The 22,709-nt window shown below is 43.0% G+C and overlaps 1 protein-coding gene across 1 annotated transcript in view; it reads left to right on the top strand.

Moving 5' to 3' along the window:
- The window catches only part of DOCK7 (dedicator of cytokinesis 7), a 3,076,229-nt gene that overhangs the window by 788,968 nt on the left and 2,264,552 nt on the right, over positions 1 to 22,709 (top strand). Inside the window, exon 10 of the mRNA XM_044085545.1 lies at positions 8,520 to 8,600. Coding sequence (XP_043941480.1) covers positions 8,520 to 8,600 — 81 coding nt within the window. The remainder of the gene's footprint in view (positions 1 to 8,519; positions 8,601 to 22,709) is intronic.

Raw genomic sequence — 22,709 nt, 5'->3', positions numbered from 1 at the left:
TGTTTTGCCAAGGGCCCAACCATGATCATAAGGCCTGTGCGATATGTCAAGCCTTCCTCCCAAAGACTCTTCGCAGCTGTCTGCATGCCCTTAATATCTATCTAGAGAACCAATGACTCAAATGTCTTGCTCTTGCAATGGAAGGGCCGTCCAGCCATACCGCCGAGCCACTGAAAAAGAAGGCCAAAGTTACCAGGCCTGAGACTAATACTGCTCCTCTTCCACCCGATGTTCCCCCTGTGGCTGAGGTACACCTGGAGGAACGTACGGAACCAGCCTACTGTGGTATAGCGGGTACCATTACGGAGGGTGCAAAACCAAGGTCTGAAAGCACGTCCATTGCGGTAATGCAGATGTTGGGTGCCGACGACGAGGGGGAACCTCGGCTCACTGCGGATGTCCAGACTGGTCCTTTCACTGCTAGTGAGGCTTCTGAACCTAGGCCCTTCTTCGGACCTATGCCCTCTAGGCCTGTTTCTTATTTAAAAAAGAAACAGAAAACCAAACATGTGACTTCGCCGTCTGAGAGCTTGCCTGATTGGCAAGCTTTCTCTCAGTGTTTGTTCAATGCCTTTATGGCCCTTACGCCTTCCATGGCTGCTTCTCCTCCAGCTGCCCCTCCTGTTATCGGTGCTAGGCTCTAGACTGTTGAACCCCTTACAGTAGTGGCCGGAAGACTCTTCAGATTCCTTTTCTGAGGATTCTCTGATGTTCTTTGTGTTTCACTGTTGCTGTCATTACACTTGGGTTATCCTGCTGGCAGGCTACCCTCAGTCGGCCTGAATTCCAAAGTCTTGGTCCGGCGTCGGTTGCTGTCGCCTCTTCCATGACGTCAGTGCGCCAGGGGTATAAAAGATGCAGCTGACCCCATTTTCTTCAGTCTTTCTTGCCGCGCGATGCCCGAAGCAGAAGCAGTTCACAAGTGCCGGTTGGCCGACTCCTGAGATTTTCATGTTCGAATTTCAGATCCGAAGTCTTCATTAAAAGCCAAGTACCCCATTGGGAAAAACTTTTTTCTTGCTCCAGACCGATGTCAGAAAAAGTTAATAATTGTATTTCTTGTGGGCAGCAAATACCTCATAAGGATTTTCATTCTTACTGTATTCCTTGCCTAGGCCCTGACCACGACGTTGCTTGTTGTCGGTTTTGTGCTAGATTTAACCAGCGCACTATAAAGCGCTGGTACGATTTTGCATTTCACTATTTTGGCAGAAGATTTAATTACATGATGCCGTCGGATAGTCAACCGACTACCGCAATTCACAAGAAACGAAAAGAAAAAGAAAAGGATGGGCATTCAAGGTCTAAAACCGATGACGAGGCTTCTTCTAAGCCAGTCGCCGGTTCGCCGGCTCTCAGTGAGGCGCTTTCGCAGCCCCTGACGCCCGCTACTTTGGAACCGCAGGCCGCCATAGACTCCCACGTGGAGTCGCCTAGGCCGCTGGAAGCTCAAGGTATTGGACCTTCAGAAACTATTCCCTCAGATGGGTCCGGAGCCACTGAGCAGGTATCAGCTTCTGAGGGTGTTTTCAGACCTACTCAATTGTACATTAAAGCGACTCCAGCTACAAAGGCAAAGACTAAAGCATCTTTAAAGACAAAGAAACAAGTACAACAGCCTCATGGTCAGGCCTCCATGCCCAAAAAACAGATGCTTAAAATGGCCGAAGACTTAATTACTTTGATCAGGGGTTCCCATCCCCCTCCTGATAAGAGGCCTAGGCAAGAGACAGAATATGAATCTTCAGATCAGGTTTCCATTTCTTCAGATTCCTCTTCTGATCAGGAATACTCTCTTCCTCCCTATGAGGATTCTGATGCTGAAGAATCTTTCCCTTCAGCCTCTCCTCCTGAGGATTACTCTTTTGGGGAAACCTTGCATGCCATTAGGGAACGTTTCCACAGGGAGAGTCAAGATTATTCTGAATCTAAGAAAAGGCTCAGGGACTTCCTTTTACTCCCATAACACAGGCCCCTAGCTATTCCGCCTGTGTTAGACATTGTAGATGATGTATTTTCAGAGTCCAGTCTGACCCCTGACTCCTTACCTCCAGCTCCTGTTAAGCCGGACAGGTATTACAGGGTACCCGACTCTCATAAATTTATTTTCAAAACCCCTGCTGCTGACCCAGAAACTATTTCTCCAGGTCCCAAAGGGGTCAAGGCATCCACTGCAAAAAACCCTAACCCCTCCGACAGGGATTCTAGGACATTAGACAGATAGGGAAAAAAGATTTACACCTCTGCTACCTTGGCTATAAGGGCTTTAAATTGTTAGTTTCATATGCTCAAATATCAGCAATATATTATGTCACTGCTTAAACAGTAAATGTTGATAAATTCTGAAGGTGCAGAAAACAAAGAAATGCAGGATTTATTGCATGCAGCTGAGCAAGTTGGAAAGCCTACTTTGCAATGTGGTTTTGATTCTTTGGAGGCCTCCTGCAGGGCTGCCGTCGCATGTTCTGTCATTAGGAGGCATGCTTGGTTAAAGGAACAAAATTTACCAGATTATGTTAAAGCAAAATTATTAGATGCTCCATTACAACATGATACTTTGTTTGGTGCTAAAGCAGAAGAGGTGTTAAAGAAAATGATGGACAAAGCTAAATCTATGCAAACAGTCAAGGATTTCTTACAAGTACAACCTCCAAGATTTAGCAGACACTGGCCTACTAAGAATTGGTCCTTTCCAGTGTCAGATAGACCACAAAGGGGCAGATACAGACGCCCAAGAGGCAGATCCCAGCCCCAAGGTTCATACAGGTCTAAACAATGGGGTGCTTCTACCTCCAAAAGTGAAGAAGACAAATCACAGCCTTACAGGACACAGTCCCAATGACTTCCCCCTGCCTGCGTCAAGCACTTATCTTCTGGCAGCACCTTTAGGGGGAAAACTAGCACTTTTTTCTCAAAATTGGCACATAATAACCGAGGACAAATGGGTCTTCGACATAGTGTCACGGGGCTACAAGTTTCACTTTCATACCCTGCCAAGGGCAAACGGTTGGCCATTCCTACAAAAAAAACAATGGGCAGAGGCACAAAAACAAGTCTCATCCCTCATGGACATGGGGGCCATTCAACAAGTACCAGAACAAGAGCAGGGACAAGGATTTTATTCAAGACTGTTCTTGGTACCCAGAAAGGACAAAGCCTGGAGACCAATACTGGACCTTTCTATTCTAAACGCATATCTGGATATACCAAAATTCAAAATGTTGACCTTACAGCAGCTTCTGCTCATGCTGGGCAAGAAGACTTGGCTTGTGACTTTAGACCTAAAAGAGGCATGCCTGCATGTCCTAATCAGACAAACATGCAGAAGATACCTCAGATTCAAAGCTGGCTCAATGCACTACCAATTCTCTGCACTGCCCTTTGGCTTATCTACTGCACCCAGGGTCTTCACAAAGTGCCTGGCACCAGTAATTGCATTCTGCAGACAAAGAGGAATACAAATATATTCTAACTTGGACGACTGCCTCATACAAGCAGAGAACAAGGACATTCTACTACAGCATCTGGCGTTTGTAAAAAGATTACTACCATGCCTAGGGTACACAGTCAACGAACAGAAATCAAAACTAGTACCCTCTCAAGAGGTAATATTCCTGGATGCAAGCTTAAATACAATTGCCCAGATGGCTTATCTCACGCCAGACCAACAAAGGTAACTGACTACCTATTTCAAATTGTTGGCAACAAAGGCCCAGTTATCTGCAAGAAAAATTCTGCAGGGTTGGGCTTCATGGCATCCTGCATTCTACTAATTCCATATGCAAGAGTGTATATGAGGAAACTTCAATGGTACCTAAAAAGTGTTTGGACTCAGCATTGCCACAGCCTGGAAACAATAATCACTCTCATTCCCTGCCTGCAACAGGAGTTTCGATGGTGGGTGAAGGCCTGTCACCAGAACAAGGGACAGCCATTCACCTTACCCCCAGCCAGGCAGACATTGACAGGAAGATGTATTCAAGGCACATGGTCCGCCAACCAAATGCATCTACATATCAATCAAAAAGAGATGCTAGCTGTTCAGAATGCCCTGACAGCCCTCAAGGACGTACTTCATCCGGGACAGCTACTAATAAAGACAGACAATACCACGGTCATGTGGTATATAAACAAGCAGGGAGGCACTCAATCGTACCCCCTCTGCAGACTAGCCATGACTTTGTGGGACACAGCATTGACTTACCAAATACATCTGCAGGCACAATTCCTGCCCGGAAAGATAAATACTCTGGCAGACAAACTAAGCAGAAACCTCATGGATCCCCACGAGTGGAAATTGGATCCACAAGTCTTCAACATGATAATAAGGAAATGGGGATGCCCGGACATAGACCTATTTGCCTCTCCTCACAACTGCCAACTAAAGAGATTCTGCACAAGGACTTATCACAGACAAGCATGGAAAGTGGTTGCCCTATCTTTCAGCTGGAAAAACTTAACGGTATATGCCTTTCCTCCACTGCCTCTCCTCCCCAAGGTACTACTAAAGGTCAGACAAGAAAAGCCAAAAATTATACTGATTGCCCCAGACTGGCCCCGCCAGTACTGGTATCCAATCTTAAGGAACTTATTTCAATGCCCAGCCTGGACCTTACCTCAAATACCTCACCTACTGTCCCAACAAAACAATCAGATCCTGCACAGCCAACTCAAGACCTTAAATCTGGCAGCATGGCGGATAATGTAGTCATACAAAACGCACCTCTCACTAAAGCGGTGATGGATGTCATTTTGGAGGCCAGGAGGCCTAGTACTAGAAAATCTTATGCTGGAAAATGGAAGAGATTATGTGCCTGGAACCAGGCACAAGGAATTGACACAGCAGTACCAAATATTCCTCAGATTTTGCAATACCTAACTGAGATACTGGACAAAGGCCTATCCTTTTCATCAATTAAAATTCATGCCTCTGCCATTTTGGCTCATTACAATACAGAACCACCAATCTTTTTACATCCTTTGTTAAGGCAATACCTCAGAGGAGCCAAAAACTTAAGGCCTCCAAGGAGATCACCAATACCTGCATGAGACCTCAAATTATGTTTTGGAAAAACTCACTCTGCCTCCTTTTGAGCCAGCCGCTACAGCTGATATAAAGTTTTTATCTTGGAAAACAGCTCTGCTCCTAGCAATAACCTCTGCAAGTCGAGTCTCAGAGCTACAGGTAGTCATGGCTGTGGAACCTTTTATCATTTTTTATCCAGACAGGGTTTCTCTGAGGACAAACCCGACATTTATGCCTAAGGTAATGTCCATTGTGGCCCTTAACCAAACTATTCATCTGCCTACTTTTTATCCAAACACACAGAATAAGTGGGAGAGAATTCTGCATTCTTTGGACATGCACAGACAGCTATGCTTCTACTTGAACAGAACCAAAGCTTTCAGAAAGACTGAGCAACTACTAGTGGCATATGCTGCAGGATCACAAGGAAAGGCTATCTCCAAGCAGACTATTTCAAAGTGGATAGGCCACTGCATTCATTTCTGCTATTCACAACATGGCAAGCCAGTGCCTAAGGGCATTAGGCCACATTCTGCCAGAGCAGCAGCCACTTCAGCAGCCTTCCTCAGGGGAGTACCAACCAAAGACATTTTAGAGGCTGCTACCTGGAGTTCAGTGCACACCTTTACAAAGCACTATCACTTACCACTCTAAATCCAGGGCAGGCTTTGCCACTGCAGTTCTGCAGGGCCTCATAGCCACTCCTAATGCTATTTAGCTCCAGCCTCCCAACCATAGCTTTGGGATTCAACCCAAGTGTAATGACTACAGCAGTGAAACATGAAGAGCATAGTACAGTTGTGTACACTTACCATAAATGTAGGTGTTCGAGTGTATTCACTGTTGCAGTCCAGGTTACCCACCCACCATCCCTCATCTCTTTTTGCTGGAACTTAGCTGCACTTCTCTAACCTATACAACCTATGTGGTGTATTTGCTTGTAGATGAAGGTATAATATTTTTTGGTGCATGCATGTTTGATTGGCATATTTTTAGCCTTCCTTTTTGGGGGCACCTGACATCTGGGGCAAGAAAAACTGAAGAAAATGGCGTCGGCTGCATCTTTTATACCCCTGGCGCACTGATGTCAGGGAAGAGGCGACAGTAACCAGTGCTGGACCAAGACTTTGGAATTCAAGCCGACTGAAGGGTAGCCTGCCAGCAGGATAACCCAAGTGTAATGACTGCAGCAGTGAATACACTCGAACATCTACATTTATGGTAAGTGTACACAACTGTACTGTTTCTGCTTCACAAATGCTTTCCCTTCTAGGATGTGCCTCCCCAGAGGACTCTGCTAAGGGGGATTCCCCTGGGGAGGACCTTAACTTTGGAGAAACACACTCTCATCCGAGAGACTATTTCAAATGGAACTCCACAGAAATGTCTGAAGTCCAAAAGAGGTATTATGAACTCCTACAAATTGATACCTCTTCACTTTGTGCCATTCCACCAGCCCTACCAGCCTTCTTAGATGTCTTTTCTGCAGCTTCTAAAAATCCTGAATCCCAACCCCCCTGCTCCTAGAAAGCCTGACAGATTTTATAAGGTCCCAGAAGGTGGAAATTTTTTAATAAAATGCCCTGCTGCAGATCCTGATACCATTTTTGTCTTTGCAGACAAACCCTTCAGACTGCTACCCTCTACCTCTGTCCTTCCTTCTGATAAGGACAGCAAATCTATGGAAAGAATTTGCAAGAAGGTGTATACCTCTGCCAGTTTGGCATTTAGGGCCATCAACTACCAGACACACATCTAAGTACTCTCTGGCCCTTTTGAATCAGGCTTCAGAGCTCTTGGATGACCTCCGTGATTCGGCCACAAAGTCGCAAGTCTCTAACCTGATCTCTTTGACCTCACAAGTGACAAGACACTCAATCAAATGCAGTTATGATGCTGCAGAGGCCTCAGCCAGACCTGCAGCCTCTGCCTCAGTGCTGAGAAGGTACTCTTGGTTAAGGCTCCAACCCCTTCCTGACGATATCGGGGCTAAAGTTCTAGATGCTCCCCTGGGCAATACGGCCTTGTTTGAGGCTCAAGTGGCAGAACTTTTCAAAACACTTCAACAGAAGGGGAAAGAACTACAGGACTTGAAACATTTGTTTGTGTCACCAATTCCTAAATTCCACAGAAGTTGCCCTACTAAGACACAGTTTATTAAAAAACATTCTGTTCCTCCCCCTCCTGCTAGGGGCAAAAAGAGTTCCAGAAAGCAGCAGCCACCTTCCAGGCCTGCCCAGACACCAACCCAGAAACCTCTGTTTCAGGGCAAGGCAGGTAGTTTGCACTTTGTGGCCCGGGCATCAGTCAGGAGAGTATCAGAGCTCAAGGCAGTCGTGGTCATCCCCACCCTTTTTAATCTTGCACAAGGACAGGGTAACCTTACAGATTAACTTGTCCTTTATGCCTAAGGTGGTCAATGAATTGTCCCTGAACCAGTGTATCCACCTCCCCAACCTTTTTTCCACAGTCCCAGAATAATAGTGAGAGAGTCCTGCATTCCCTTGATGTTCACAGACAACTAAAATTCTACCTAGACAAGACCAAATCCCTTAGGAGATCAGAGCATCTGTTTCTCTCCTTTCACCCCAGGGCTCTGAGAAAAGCTGTGACAAAACAGACTGTTTCTACTTAGATTTCCAAAGCAATCTCCTTTTGTTATACCTACAATGGCAAACACCTAGACTGTAACACAAAGTCCCATTCCACTAGGGTCATGGCCGCCTCTGGAGCATTTTTCAAGGGGTTGGACACTGCCTCCATTCTAGAAGCCGCTACCTGGACATCTGTCCATAACTTCACCAAACACTACAAACTGGACCACATCTCCAGATCTAGGCCAGTCCTGCAAGGATGTTTGGAAAATTGTTCCAAACCACCCTCTTTGTCTTCCCTTTGAGCTATGGCACTCACCCAAAGGTTATGAATACTGTAACATGAGAATATAAGGACATAGAATAGTTGTGCAAAATCTTACCATAACCATAGATGTCCTTCTCTTTCATGTTGCAATATTCTATCCCACCGTATCCCCTGAAAAGGGGGGGGGGGGCTTTGCTGGATGATTCAGGACTTGTGCAGCTATCCTGTGACTGGGTTTTGACTGGGGCATTCATTTCTGAGGAAAGTACATGCAGACGTCACTTTCATGGCCTATGACACCCTATGGCCAATGTCAGACATCCCACATACCTTGCAGTGACTAAAGCTTTTGTGTACTGCCCAAATGTTCAGGTCGCTAGCCGGAGGCTAACCCAAAGATTTATGAATACTGCAACATGGAAGAGAAGGGCATCTATGGTTATTGTAAGATTTTACACAACTGTTCTTTACTGCTCTTTAGTGAAACATTTAACAAAGACCAATAGCCTATCTTTTCAGTGAAGGCACATATTCTTGTATATAATCAGTTTTGCGAAGTACTGCTGCTGTTTTCAGAGTAATTTCAAAGTTAGGTTTGATAATTACATTTTTATTACATTTTTTTCTACAGCTGGAGAAGGTACTACAACAAGGGGACATAGGAGAGTGCGCTGAACCATATATGATTTTCAAAGAGGCTGACACTTCTAAGGTGAATTATTTTTTTCTTTAATACCGATATTAAGGTTGAACATTTATATTTATTTTGTACTTTGTACACATCAGTAGTGATTAAATGTAGTCTTAAGATGGAATTAAAAACACAGAAACATCAGTACACAGCATAACTTGTTGAGTTGAGAAGTTTAGGTTTTGAAATGTAGCATGTTTTTTTTTTGCCATAACAGACATGAACATTTTAGCATTTAGCATGCTACTTTGCTTCACTTGGTTGCAGTCGTTGTAGGTTTTATTATACCATGAAGCATGTTACCTGTAGCTGGCTATTTTCTACTCTGTGATAATGCTTTGTATTACTTGTATTTCTCAGGATATTTTCAGCATCAGTCTCTCCATTTTTTTGACTGTCTTACTGCAATATTTCCTATTGTACTCCAGCTGCTGTAGTGTGTTTTTTATAAGTTTACAGTACTACCCGTTAAGTACATTTTTTTTCAACTGGTGATGCTCATCATTCCTACTGCCTCAGTGGCATTTTGTGTTATCTGCCAAGGTAACGAAGAACTGGCCAGCTTTCAAAACTCAGACTCCCTTGCCTCTCTCTTCCTGTGGCAGACGATTGGCTGACCATATCCTGAGAGAGAAGCTTTCAGTTGTCAAAGGAAGCTGGACTTTAATCTTTTTCTACCATCCCAAAAAAAAAGTTATTTAACTATTCACAGGTTTCATTGCTGTTTTACCTTTTTTGGACCTCTTTCCTATCATTTTATTATTAGATTTACTATTCTGTGTTTATTTAAAAAAATATTTATTTTAATAATTTACTTTTGTCAGTGTTTACAGTATTTCCTGTGTGAATTTCATATTTATTTGGTATATATCTTTGACAAATGTTTCTTTTGTTTCTGAGAAAATTTCTAGTATTTTTCTCAGAAGTGCAGTGTGTGTGTGTGTGTGTGTGTGTGTGTGTGTGTGTGTGTGTGTGTGTGTGTGTGTGTGTGTGTGTGTATTAGACATTAGAAGCCTGTCTTTACTGTTATTACTGTGCTTTTTTGTCTTTTTTACAGGAAAATATTACAGAATTTGGATTTTTCAACATTTATACATTATTTACTATCTGATTGACCCTGCTCTGTATGTTTTAACATCAGGTTGCGTTTTTACCACTAATGAATTTATTTAAATATACTGTGGAGGTTTGGGTCTGTATCACAAGCTTGAAGCTTAAAAGATAGAGCTGGGAACATTAAAATCCTGGAAGCTAGGAAAAAAGGCAAAAAAAACACCACCTGCCTTTTTAGCAAGGAGACAGGCTCCCCTGCATGTCATATCTGCTGCTAATTATGTATACAGATTCCAAGATCGCAACATAGTGGGGAAGGAGCAAAACCCCAATCTCCACTACTGTGATCCTGCACAATGAACGCATGTGCCATTCTAGCTTATTGGGATTTCAAAGTTCCCAGCTCGATCTTCTAAGGTTCAGGCTTGTGAGAATTTGAGCTTATGATAGGGACACAGAGATTTTACTCTGTGACAAGAAAGTAGTTTAAATTATTAATCATTATTTTATGGCAGTTTAACGTGGTTAAAGTATGTGGAGATAATTTAAATTCTTGTCTGGCACATTGGCTGTTTTGATGTTTGGACTTTGTGTACTGGAAATTTTTTAACTTCTATTAGTTGGAAAAGAATTCTGAACACATTTTGAATTTTTTTTTTTTTTGTGGTAATAGCACAGTTTGGCATAGTTTAGTTATATGAGGACATACTTTTTACTAGAAATGTTAAGTGCTTATTGTGATACTTTATCCCGTACTGTCAGTTTATTATTCTGGCTAGTGTTCTCTCCCTGACTTGATGCCCCCCCCCCCCAATCAAATATGGTTGCACCTAAAAAGGAAAAAAAATATATACCTCAGCCTACATTAGTGAGTGTGTTGGGACCACTGCTCGTCCCACAGACCACTTTCTTTTTGCCCCATCTCCCTCTAGTGTAGCTTTGCCAGCCATATGGAGGGAGTTAGACACATACTCTGGGACTGTTCCAGTATCTGATGCAGGTATGAGAGAACCAAACCCTTTAAGTGCAGGAGTAGTCCAGGTTGAGACCCCTTGCCAGACATAATACTCTGGCCCAGATATTTTTTAAGTAGTTAAGTTCTGAAGAAAAAGAAACAGAAGCGGCATCATACAGTTGATAATTAGATTGTAGCTGTTTGTAAGGTTGATGTGGCTTCCTTGGTTAAGGGTGTTCTGCAGACAATTAATTCTGGTGGCTATGTTCACATCCATGACTCTAGTGCTAATTTGGCTAGAGACATTTCAGTTTCAGAAAATGATGAAGAGTCTGAGGGCAATAGTGATTTCCCAGATGACTCTGTGTCCAGTCACTGTAATTCTTTGGAAGGTGAACCTGAGCTCAAGTCTGGAGAAGTATTTACTTTTCCTTTTTCTTCTAGCAGTCATATGCAGCACTACCGGGATGTGGTACTTGAACAAGTAAGGGGATACAAGGTCGTGCCCTCTTAGCCATTTGGCAGTGATGGCACGGAAGCAGGCTTTACAGCATTCCCTGAGTCTTTAGGTCTCTTACATTCCATCAGAAGAAAACACAGTGGCAGACAGACTAAGCAGATTCTGGATGGACCCTCATAAAGTGGAAGCCCCATGTAGAGGTCTTCCAGTACTTGATCCAGATGTGGGAAACACTTTAAGTAGCTCTGTTCACCTCCTTTCAAACCAGACAACTAAAAACAATTATTTTCAAGACATCCTTGCTGCCACGCTTGGAAGACAGATGCTCTGTCACTCCCATAGTCAGGAATTTTTCTATTTGTATTTCTACCCTTTCTGATGATTCCCAAGGTACTTCGAAAGATTCAGAAAGAATTACCAAAGATCATTGTAGTACCCCTTTTTGGCACAGGTGAAGTTGGGTGTTCATCATATTGTTCACTGCTGCAAGTAGCCTTAGCTATATGTTATATCCTGCATAGGGTACGTATAGCAGTTGGCCAGCTTCCAAACCTTCAGGGCAAATTCTGTATGCCCAAACTGTCAGTCTGCTCAAGTTGAGCTGACTATAAAGACAGATTTGGGCACCATCAAAGCGTGTGCTCCTCTGGGGCTTTCGAGGATTGGCTGTTGGCTTGTTGCTATTCCTTTGCTGGGCCGATAAATTCCCTTTGGGGAAAACCTTCCATTTAAAAAAAATGTTTATTAATACTTTCTTTTCCATTAAAGTTATTTTAAAGCTGGGAGTTGGTGTGTTACCGGATAGTTACAAGACTGTATCGTGTTTTTAAATGAGAGTGCTGTTTTTTCTTGTTAGTTTAAAAGTTGTTTAAATTGATTAAAAAACGTTTTTCTATGGACAAATTGTGTTTATTTTACTTTTGCAGGCTGGTAAAGTTTAAAGTTCTTTTACCATATCTTTATGTGAAAAAAGTGATGTTTAAAGGTTTTTAATTTTTACTGACTTTTGCTGCTTGTTTTTTCCCTGGGGAAGGAGGAACCATTTTTGATTTAACCGTAGAACAAACTGTGACTCCCATGGTTGGTCCTTCTTCAAGCTTCAAAAAGAAAAAGATAAGCAAACAGCCTTTGCCAACACAGCAGGATAGCAATTTGCCTTAGCCACAGGTCGGTGAGTCTGCTGTTGCCATTTTTTGTGCCTCAGGCCACTAATTTTTCCCCCAGAACCCTGTGGTTTTACACCTACAGCCATTATGGACTGGAGTTATCCATGTCCTCTGCAGCTGTTGGGTCCCCCTCAGTTGACAGGGGAGAGCCACTCTTCTTGGTTCTGGGAGAGGGAACAGGTAGGAATTCGCTTTTTTGTTAGAATGTTGTGCCCATCCCTGGGGAAGCTGCTGCTACTGATTAGCAACACTGTTGACCCCATTTTTTCAATAGAAAATAGAATTTTCAAATAGAAAACTAAACTTCTATGTACTCCTTCTCAAATTTCCTTAGACAGGGGTAGTTTACTGGGTCTGGCTCAGGATTTAATTCAGGCTGTTGTTCCTTTCTTATGAAGTAGTTTCTGGTAGAAGAGAGAGGGTACCCTTTTTTCTTAAGAGATTCAAGATTCTTAATCTGAACAGGAAGATGGAGGTACAGATGCAGGGTTTTCTCCTCAGATTTCTGACTCAGACTTGAAGGAGCGATCAGGGGAGGGGGGGGGGTCTCTTTCTCTGAGACAGTTTCCAGAATGGGTCAGTGAGGTTTCTCAGTCCCTCAGAAGATACTATGAGCTGTTACAGAGGGAATTTCCAGAACCTTCACCCATTCTTTCTCCAGTTCTTTCAGTTTTGGAGAATGTGAGTGTTACTGCCTGCAATTTTCTTGATAGTCAAGCAGCGGCCCCTAAAATGGCAGATAGGATGTGCAAGTTTCTCAGTCTTATGTTTTTATACACTGTTGCCAAACCTGACCCAGCAGCTGTAGCTTTATTTATTTCTACTTCTGCTAATCATTTCTGATAAGGATGGGGAAAAAGTGTGTGCTTCATTTTTGATTTTTAGAATTTCATGTTAGTTTGTTCTGACTAAATGTGAACATATGAGGAAAGTTTTGTCTGCAGCGTTGTCTTTTGAGGACAGATCTGCTTAAAATGATTTAGTTTCTTCAGTTGTACGAGTCACGACTTGTTGTTTGCATTGTGTATATGACTCAGTTGATGATGCTTCATCCAGGGCTATGGCCACTGGTACTGTTTTTGAGGAGGTTTGCCTGGTTGCTTTCTCAGAACCTCCCATTTGATGTTAAACTGACATTTTAAATTCTCCTTTGGGTAAAGATTTAGCTTTTTGGCCTGTGTGCTACAGAGGCGATCAAAAAGTAAAGCTGAAAGGAGTAAGTTCATTAAAGGAATCTAGGATTTTTCAGCCCTCCATTTTCAAATTTTCAAAGGGATTCTCTAACCCCTCATCCCATTTTTGTCAAAAAAACAAAAAATAAACCATCTCAACAAAATGTATGTAAACAGATGTTTAAGAAGAAAAGGCATGGGGGTTCCAAATAGAATTCTGGAACCTCCCCAAATCAAGGACAGTCCTACAAGTTAGAATCAGTATTTAAGGGACATTGTCTCCACTCCCACCCTGGCAGCCCCATTTCCCTTCTAGAAAATCTGAATCTACACTTTTCTCTATGGCAACAAATAGTTTCAGACGAATGAGTTCTGAAGACAATTTGTCAAGGTTACAGATGACAGTGGGAGGACATTCCTCCTTTCCAGGGGGGTAATTCTTTAGCCACCAAGCTCTTTGATTTCCACCTATTCTTTATCACATTCTGTCCCAGGAAGTAATAGAACCATTTCCTCCTTTCCAGGTGGTGCAAGATTTTATTCAAGGATGGTTTTAGTGCCAGAGCAAAAAAAATGCTTGCAGTTCTGGATTTTTTTCCCCTAAATCTGTTGGTGATAATACCTAAATTCAAGATGATGTCAGTTCATAACCTAACCTGTTACTACTTAATTAAAAGAAATAAATGTTGAAAAGACTCCAGTCGCAACTAAACAGCTTCAAAAATTTATTAAAATATAAAAAGCCAGTAAAATAATGTGAGCGCTTTCGTCTCGCCACAGAGACTTCATCAGACAAATAATGCCTTCCACATCACTTCCTTAAATACCCTCCTTAATTAACCCCTTGCAGTACGTCATATAAAATAGCCTTTCACATTATAAATATAGTGTTAATATAAACAGTTTACCAAGCTTGAGTGCCATAACCTTTTCCACAAATTAAAAAATTTAAAATAATAAATTAATTTTTCGTTTATGCATATAGTACCAAGAATTACAAGACCAAAGCATATTCCATTCATCCTATAATAGAATAGCTGCCCTTTCCCTTGAAATGTGTTCAACAGATACACATTCTTTCAGACCAGGGGGAAAGCTGGCTTTTAACCTAAGTTGCCATATCAACTCCTTTTTTATTAATGTTAATTTCCAATCACCTCCTCTTGGGTTCTTTTTCACTACATCTAAGATACCAAACCAGAAGCCCCCAAATTTGACACACCTGCATAAATGTTTATATAAGACACTAGTTTCTTTTCTTGTTCTTATGTCGTAAAGGTGCTCATGAATTCTATTTTTGAGCACCCTTTCAGTTTTGCCTATATAAAAACTTGGGCAGCCCCCACATTTTGCTAAATATACCAGTTTGGAGGTTGCGCAGTTACCTTTTTTGAAATAGATTTTACTCTGCAGTCCATTTTCTCAAATTAGATTTTGTGCACCAGTGATGTAGGAGAAAAAGTTGCATGCTCCATAAGGTGTTGTCCCCCTTCTCACTTCCTCATTTTTGAGTCGATCACCCTCAAGGAGTTCCTGAACATTCTTTCCTATCCTGTAGGTGAACCTCGGCTTGTCGCCCTCACAACCTTAGATTAGAAGCCACCCCCCTTCACTCTGTGGTGAGATGAAAGCACTCGCGTTATTTTACTGGCCATTTATATTGTAATACATTTTGAAACAGTTTAGTTGCGACTGGAGTCCTTTCAACATTTATTTCTTTTCAGTTAAGTTATTTTACTTTGGATATATTTTTTTGGTTTGGACCAACTCTTAATTATTCAAATTGATAATCACATCGCCACAGTAGTCAGGAAATCCTTCTACGTGGCACACCTCATCACAAAAGGTTTCTCATCCAGGAAAAAAGAGGTCATTGTTCCCCTCTACTCGTCACTCATTAGACCCATTATAGACTACAATGCCCGTTTTGGTATGTACCTCACAAGACATCTAAAACAACTGGAAAGGCCACAGAAATACCTCACAAAGAGGATTACCGGCCTCAAAAAGATGCCCTATGCAGACCGTCTCAAAAAACTGCAGCTTTACTCCATTGCATATCACCTACTCAGAGGCGATCTCTGCCTAACACACAAAGCTATGTCAAACCCAGAGCTTTTAGACATGCTCCACTTAAAGAAATCCCAATCCCTACGAGCTACATGCTCTAGGGACCTAAACCTCATCACCACAATAAACAGAACATGCTGGAGGGATAGATTCCTGTCCCAGAGACTTCCCATACTCTGGAACAAAGTACCTATCTATATCAAACAAAGCTCCTCTTTAGCACTCTTCAAGAAAAATCTTGATGATTGGATGGGAGATAGGAAATTCACCCCGGGGATCACTTCTGTGGCTCTGCTTGACGGTGGCATAGGAAAATAATTTTCTTGGGTGGCAAAAGCCAGGGTACCTTTGGCTAGGCTTATATAGGCCCTAGGGCCAATAGCCTAGTACCTACCTATGAACCTATAAGTTTCCATGTAACACTAAATTTAAAAAGAGGCTTATCACATGCCTGTTTATCCAAACTTTAGGTGTTTAAGATTTTTGTCTGGATCACATTATCAGTTCTCTGCTTTACCTTTTAGGTTATCCACTGCATTGCAGGCTATGGAGTGGCTACATTTTTCCATATTAGACCACTTGCTTATCTTTACAGAGTCTTTCAAACTGTCAGGAATTTCTGACTTGGGTGAGAGATGATCTACACAAGTTGAGATTGCAAGAGGGCATTCAGAAGTCTTTTTTTTAACTCTGTCATACAGGGGTTTGTTCTTGGGGTGTCAGCTAGACATCTTAGTTCAAAGATCTTTTCTTCCTCAGGAAAAATAGATCTTTATCTAGATCTTTTTCTAAGGTCTTCCACTCAGACTTCAGTCACTCCGAGTAAATACCTCAAGATTTTGGTTCTCATGGCATTGATTATTCTCGTGATACCCCTGGCAAGACACTACATGAGAATGACACAGTGGTATCTGATGTCTCTTTGGTCCCAGCACCAACATCCCTTTGTCTTTTTAAATCCCAGTATTGGGATTTGTTAGAAAAGAAATCACTTGGTTGAGACAGGAAATCTCCTTAAATCCAGGTCTTCCCGTCTCCCTTCTTGATGTTCATCGTGTTTCACTGCTGCAGTCATTACACTTGGGTTATCCTGCCGTCAGGCGGTCCGCAGTCGGCCAGAGTTCCAAAGTCTTGGTCTGGCGTCGGTTGCTGTCGCTTCTTCCCTGACGTCAGTGCGTCAGGGGGTATATAAGATGCAGCCAACGCCATTTTCTTCAGTCTTTCTTGCTGCGCGGTGCCCGAAGCAAAAGCAGTTCGCAAGTGCCAGTCGGCCGACTCCTGAGATTTCAAATTCGATTTCAGATCCGAAGTCTTCAATAAAGCTAAGTACCCTGTTGGGGAAACTTTTTCTTGCCTCAGACCGATGTCAGTAAAAGTTAATAATTGTATTTCTTGTGGAAAGCAAATACCTCATAAGGATTTTCATTCTTACTGTATTCCATGGCTAGGCCCAGATCACGACATCACTAGTTGTCGGTTTTGTGCTAGATTTAACAAACGCACTATTAAACGTCGGTTTGATTTTGCTCGCCATTACTTTGGCTGAAGATTTAATTATACCATGCCGTCGGAACAGCCGACGACTGGAATACACACAAATCGCAGAGACAAGGATAAGGACAGGCATCCGAGGTCCAAAACTGACGACGAAGCCTCTTCTAGGCCAGTCGCCGGTTCTCAGTGAGGCACTTTCGCAGCCCCTGACACCCACTACCTCAGAGCCGCAGGCCGCTACAGACTCCCACGTGGAAGTGCCTAGGCCTCTGGATACTCAAGGTGTTGGGCCTACGGAGACTAACCCTTCAGATGGGTCCGGAGCCGCTGAGCAGGCATCGGCTTCTGAGGGTGTTTCCAGACCATCACAACTTACCATTAAAACTACAGCCAAGTCTAAAACTCCATTAAAGACAAAGAAGCAAGTACAGCATTCACCTGAACAGGCCTCCATACCTAAAAAACAGATGCTCAAAATGGCCGAAGACTTAATTACTCTGACCAGGGGTTCCCATCCCCCTCCTGATAAAAGGCCTAGGCAGGATACAGACTGATTCCTCTGACCAGATTTCCGTATATTCTGATTCCTCTTCAGACCAGGAATACTCTTTCCCCCCCATGAGGACTCTGATGCTGAAGAATCAATCCCTTCAGCCTCTCCTCCTGAGGATTATTCTTTTGGGGAAACTTTACATACCATGAGGGAGCATTTCCACTGGGAGGGCCAGGATTACTCAGAATCCAAGAAAAAGCTCAGAGACTTTCTTTTATTGCCTCAGCACAGGCCCCTTGTTATTCCGCCAGTGTTGGATATTGTGGACGATGTGTTCTCCGAGTCCAGTTTAAATCCTGTTTCTTTACCCCCTGCTCCAGTCAAGCCAGACAGGTACTACAGAGTCTCTGACTCTCACAAGTTTCTTTATAAAAACCCTGTTGCTGACCCAGAAACTATTTCCCAGGGTCCCAAAGGCGTAAAGGCTTCCACGGCTAAAAATCCAGTTCCCTCTGACAGGGATTCTAGAGCATTAGACAGATGGGGGAAGAAAGTTTACACTTCTGCAACTTTAGCAGTGAGGGCTTTAAATTGCCAGTTTCACATGCTTAAATACCAGCAATTTCTAATGTCTCCGTTAAAACAGAAAATGAGTACAAGCGCTGAACATCCTGACTATAAGGAAATGCATGATTTATTCCATGCAGCTGAACAAGTGGGAAAACATACTTTGCAATGTGGTTTTGATTCATTAGAGGCTTCTTGTAGAGCAGCAGTTACAGGATCTGTGATTTGAAGGCATGCATGGTTAAAAGAGCAAAGTTTATCAGATCATGTTAAGGCAAAATTATTGGATGCAGAGGAGGTATTGAAGAAAATGGAGGATAAGGCAAAATCTATGCAAACAGTGAAGGATTTCTTACAGGTACAGCCACCTCGATTTAGCAGAAATTGGCCTACAAAGATTTGGTCCTTTCCAGTGTCAGACAGGCCACAAAGAGGCAGATACAGATGCCCAAGAGGCAGATCTCAGCCCCAAGGCTCGTACAGACCATGACAGTGGGGTGCTTCAACCCCAAAAGGAGGTGAAGACAAGTCACAACCTTACAGGAAACAGTCCCAATAACTTCCCCCTTCCAATGCCAAGCTCTTCCCTTTTGGCAACTCCCTTAGGGGGAAAACTAGCACTTATTTCTCAAAATTGACAAGCAATCACCCAAGACAAATGGGTTCTGAATATTGTGTCTCAAGGTTACAGGTTCCACTTTCACACTTTACCAAGGCTAAAAGGAATGCCAGACCTGCCACAAAATCAATGGGCAGAGGCAGAAAAGCAAATTACAGCCCTCATGGACATGAGAGCTATTCAAAAAGTGCCACAGCAGGAACAAGGGCAAGGATTTTACTCAAGACTTTTCCTGGTCACCAGAAAGGACAAAGCCTGGAGACCCATATTAGACCTTTCTACTCTGAATACTTACTTGGATTTTCCGAAATTCAAAATGTTGACACTACAGCAGCTACTTCCCATGTTGGGCAAGAAGGCTTGGCTTGTTACTTTGGACCTCAAAGAGGCATACCTGCATGTCCCTATCAGACAAAATTGCAGAAGATACCTCAGATTCATAGCTATTTCAATGCACTACCAATTCTCTGCACTGCCCTTTGGCTTATCTACTGTGCCCAGGGTCTTCACAAAGTGCCTGACACCAGTAATTGCATTTTGCAGACAAAAAGGAAGTCAAATATATCCATACCTGGACGACTGCCTGATTCAAGCAGAGAGCAAGGACATTCTTCTAAAGCATCTGGCATTTGTAAAAAGGTTGCTTATTTGCCTAGGGTACATGGTAAACGAAAATAAGTCAAAACTAGTGCCCTCACAAGAGATAATATTCCTGGGTGCCAGCTTAAATACAACGGCCCAGATGACTTATCTCACCCAGACAAACAAGGACAACTGACTCAGTATTTTCAATTGATGGCAACAAAGTCCCAACTCCCTGCAAGAAAAATTCTGCAGGCCTTGGGATTCATGGCATCCTGCATACTACTAATTCCATATGCCAGACTGCATATGAGGAAATTACAATGGTGCCTAAAAAGTGTTTGGACTGAACACTCTCACAGTTTGGAAACAGTAATACCACTAATTCCCTTCCTACAACAGGAGTTTCGATGGTGGGCACAGGCATGTCACCTCAACAAGGGTCAGCCTTTCACTCTACCCACAGCCAGGCAGACTTTAACAACAGATGCTTCGGATTACGCCTGGGGAGCACACATGGCAGGAAAATGTATTCAGGGCAAGTGGACCACAGACCAAATGCATCTCCACATCAATCAAAAAAGAGATGTTGGCTGTACAGAATGCCCTAACAGCTTTCAAGGACATTCTGCATCCAGGACAGTTATTATTAAAGACAGACAACACCACAGTAATGCGGTACATAAACAAGCAAGGGGGCACTCATTCTAACCCCCTATACAGACAAGCCATGACCTTGTGGAACACCGCTCTAACTTATCAAGTTCATCTGCAAGCACAATTCCTGCCAGGAAAGAAAAATACTTTGGCAGACGACTTAAGCAGAAACATCATGGATCCTCACGAGTGGAAATTAAATCCACAAGTCTTCAGCATGATAATGCAAAAATGGGGGTGCCCGGACATGGATCTTTTTGCCTCCCCACTGAATTGCCAACTACAAAAATTCTGCACAAGGACTTACACACACAAGCATGGAAAGTGGATGCTCTTTCATTCAGCTGGAAAAGCCTAAAAGTTTATGCCTTCCCACCACTACCTCTCCTTTCAAAGGTACTCCTGAAAGCCAGACAAGAAAAAACACAGATGATCCTGGTTGCTCCAGACTGGCCACGCCAACATTGGTACCCAATCTTAAAGAACTTAGCTCAAGGCCCACCTTGGATTTTGCCTCAAATTCCACACCTGCTGACTCAACAAAACAATCAGATTCTGCACAGTCAGCTCAAAACCTTAAACCTGGCTGCATGGCAGATTCATTAGCCAAACAGACAACACCTCTCTCTAAAGCTGTTATGGATGTCATTTTGGAGGCCAGGAGGCCTAGCACCAGGAAATCTTATTCAGAAAAGTGGAAGAGATTCTGTGCCTGGAACCAGGTTCAAAGCCTTGACCCTCTTGTCGCAAACATTCCTCAGATACTACAATACTTAACTGAGATGCTGGACAAAGGATTATCCTTCTCATCCATTAAGATCCATGCCTCTGCTATCTCGGCTCATTACAACACAGATCCTCCTATTTTCTCTCATCCATTGCTAAAGCAGTACCTCAGAGGGGCTAAAAACATAAGACTGCCCCAGAGAGCACCAACACCTACTTGGGACCTCAATTTTGTCTTGGAAAAACTCACTTTACCTCCTTTTGAGCCAGCCAATTCAGCAGAATTAAATATGTATCATGGAAAACTGCTCTGCTTCTGGCAATAACCTCAGCACGAAGAGTCTCAGAACTACAGGCACTAATGGCAGTGGAGCCTTTCATCATTTTTCACCAAGACAGGGTTTCCTTAAGAACAAACCCTTCTTTTATGCCTAAGGTGGTATCCAGTGTGGCTCTTAACCAAACTATTCACTTGCCAACCTTTTATCCAAATCCCCAGAATAAAGGGGAGAGACTTCTACACTCCTTGGACATACACAGACAATTACGTTTCTACTTGGACAAAACAAAAAATTTTAGAAAAACTGAAACAATTGTTTGTATCATATGCTGCAGGATCACAGGGAAAGGCTATTTCAAAGCAGACCATTTCAAAGTGGATAGGACACTGTATCCGGTTCTGCTACACACAGCATGGGAAACCTGTACCTAGTAACATTAGACCTCATTCCACCAGGGCAACTGCCACTGCCTACCTTAGAGGAGTACCTACCAAAGACATTTTGGAAGCTGCAACTTGGAGTTCAGTGCACACCTTTACCAAGCATTACCACTTACCACTTTATTCTAGATCCAGAGCTGGCTTTGCCACTGCAGTGCTGCAGGGCCTCATAGCCACACCAAATCCTCTATAGAACCAGCCACCCTGACTCAGCTTTGGGATTCAACCCAAGTGTAATGACTGCAGCAGTGAAACACGATGAACATAGTACAGTTTTGTACCTACCATAAATGTAGATGTTCGAGTGTCTTCACTGCTGCAGTCCTGGTTACCCACCCGCCATCCCCTTTTTCTTACCTGGGCCATATCTATGCCTTTCTACACTATACTACCTATGTGGTGTATTTGCTGGTTACTGAAGGTTTTGTTTTTACCTTAGTGTATGTTTTATTAACAATATGTATTGCCTACCTTTTTGGGGCACCTGACATCTAGGGCAAGAAAAACTGAAGAAAATGGCGTCAGCTGCATCTTGTATACCCCTGACGCACTGACGTCAGGGAAGAAGCGACCACAACCAACGCCGGACCAAGACTTTTGAACTCTGGCTGACTGCAGACCAACTGACGGCAGGATAACCCAAGTGTAATGACTGCAGCAGTGAATACACTCGAACATCTACATTTATGGTAGGTACAAAACTGTACTTTCTAAAGCAGTCAGCACAAATGGCTCTGACTTTACTTGGGGAACAATTGGGGAGAGATAAAAATGTTAAGTGTGTGGGACACCAAGGACATATGCAGGCATACAAGTATAAAAGAGATGCTTGCCCTTGATAATAGCACTCAACTCTCTGAATCATCTTTGGTCCCTAGGACCTCTTGATGTTGTAATATCACAGTCCTGTGGTACATCAACAAACAAGGAGGATCCAGGTCTTATCCCCTTTGCAGACTAGCCATGTTAGGTTGGGATATAGTTTCACAAAACAAACTCACTCAACAAGCATCCTACAGCAAAGTTGTGTGGCAGACAAGCTGAGCAAGACAAGAGCAAACCCTCATGAATGGAAACTAGATCGGGGGGGGGGGGGTCTTCCAGAATTTGATCTATCTGTGGGAAGTTCCTCAAGTAGACCTGTTTGCCTCCTCTGTTAACAATCATTTGACAAATTTCTACTCCAGGACTCCATGCAAAAAGGTGTGGCAGAGAGATGTCTTCTTTTCCTTTGACAGGAGTGTTCTACTGTGCTTCTCCACCCATTCCACTGACATCCAAGGCAGGAATCCCAAAAAGATCATTGGATCAACTCATTTCTGGTCTAGGTAACCGGGATTCTTCCTTTTGGAATTGGCCAGTGGGAATTAGAGCAAGCTTTCTCAGAAACTGAAT

The sequence above is a fragment of the Protopterus annectens genome, chromosome 10.part0 (assembly GCF_019279795.1).
Source record: "Protopterus annectens isolate FY-2018-M chromosome 10.part0, PAN1.0, whole genome shotgun sequence".
Classification (NCBI taxonomy): domain Eukaryota; kingdom Metazoa; phylum Chordata; order Ceratodontiformes; family Protopteridae; genus Protopterus; species Protopterus annectens.
This window is presented reverse-complemented; position numbering and strand designations above follow the sequence as displayed.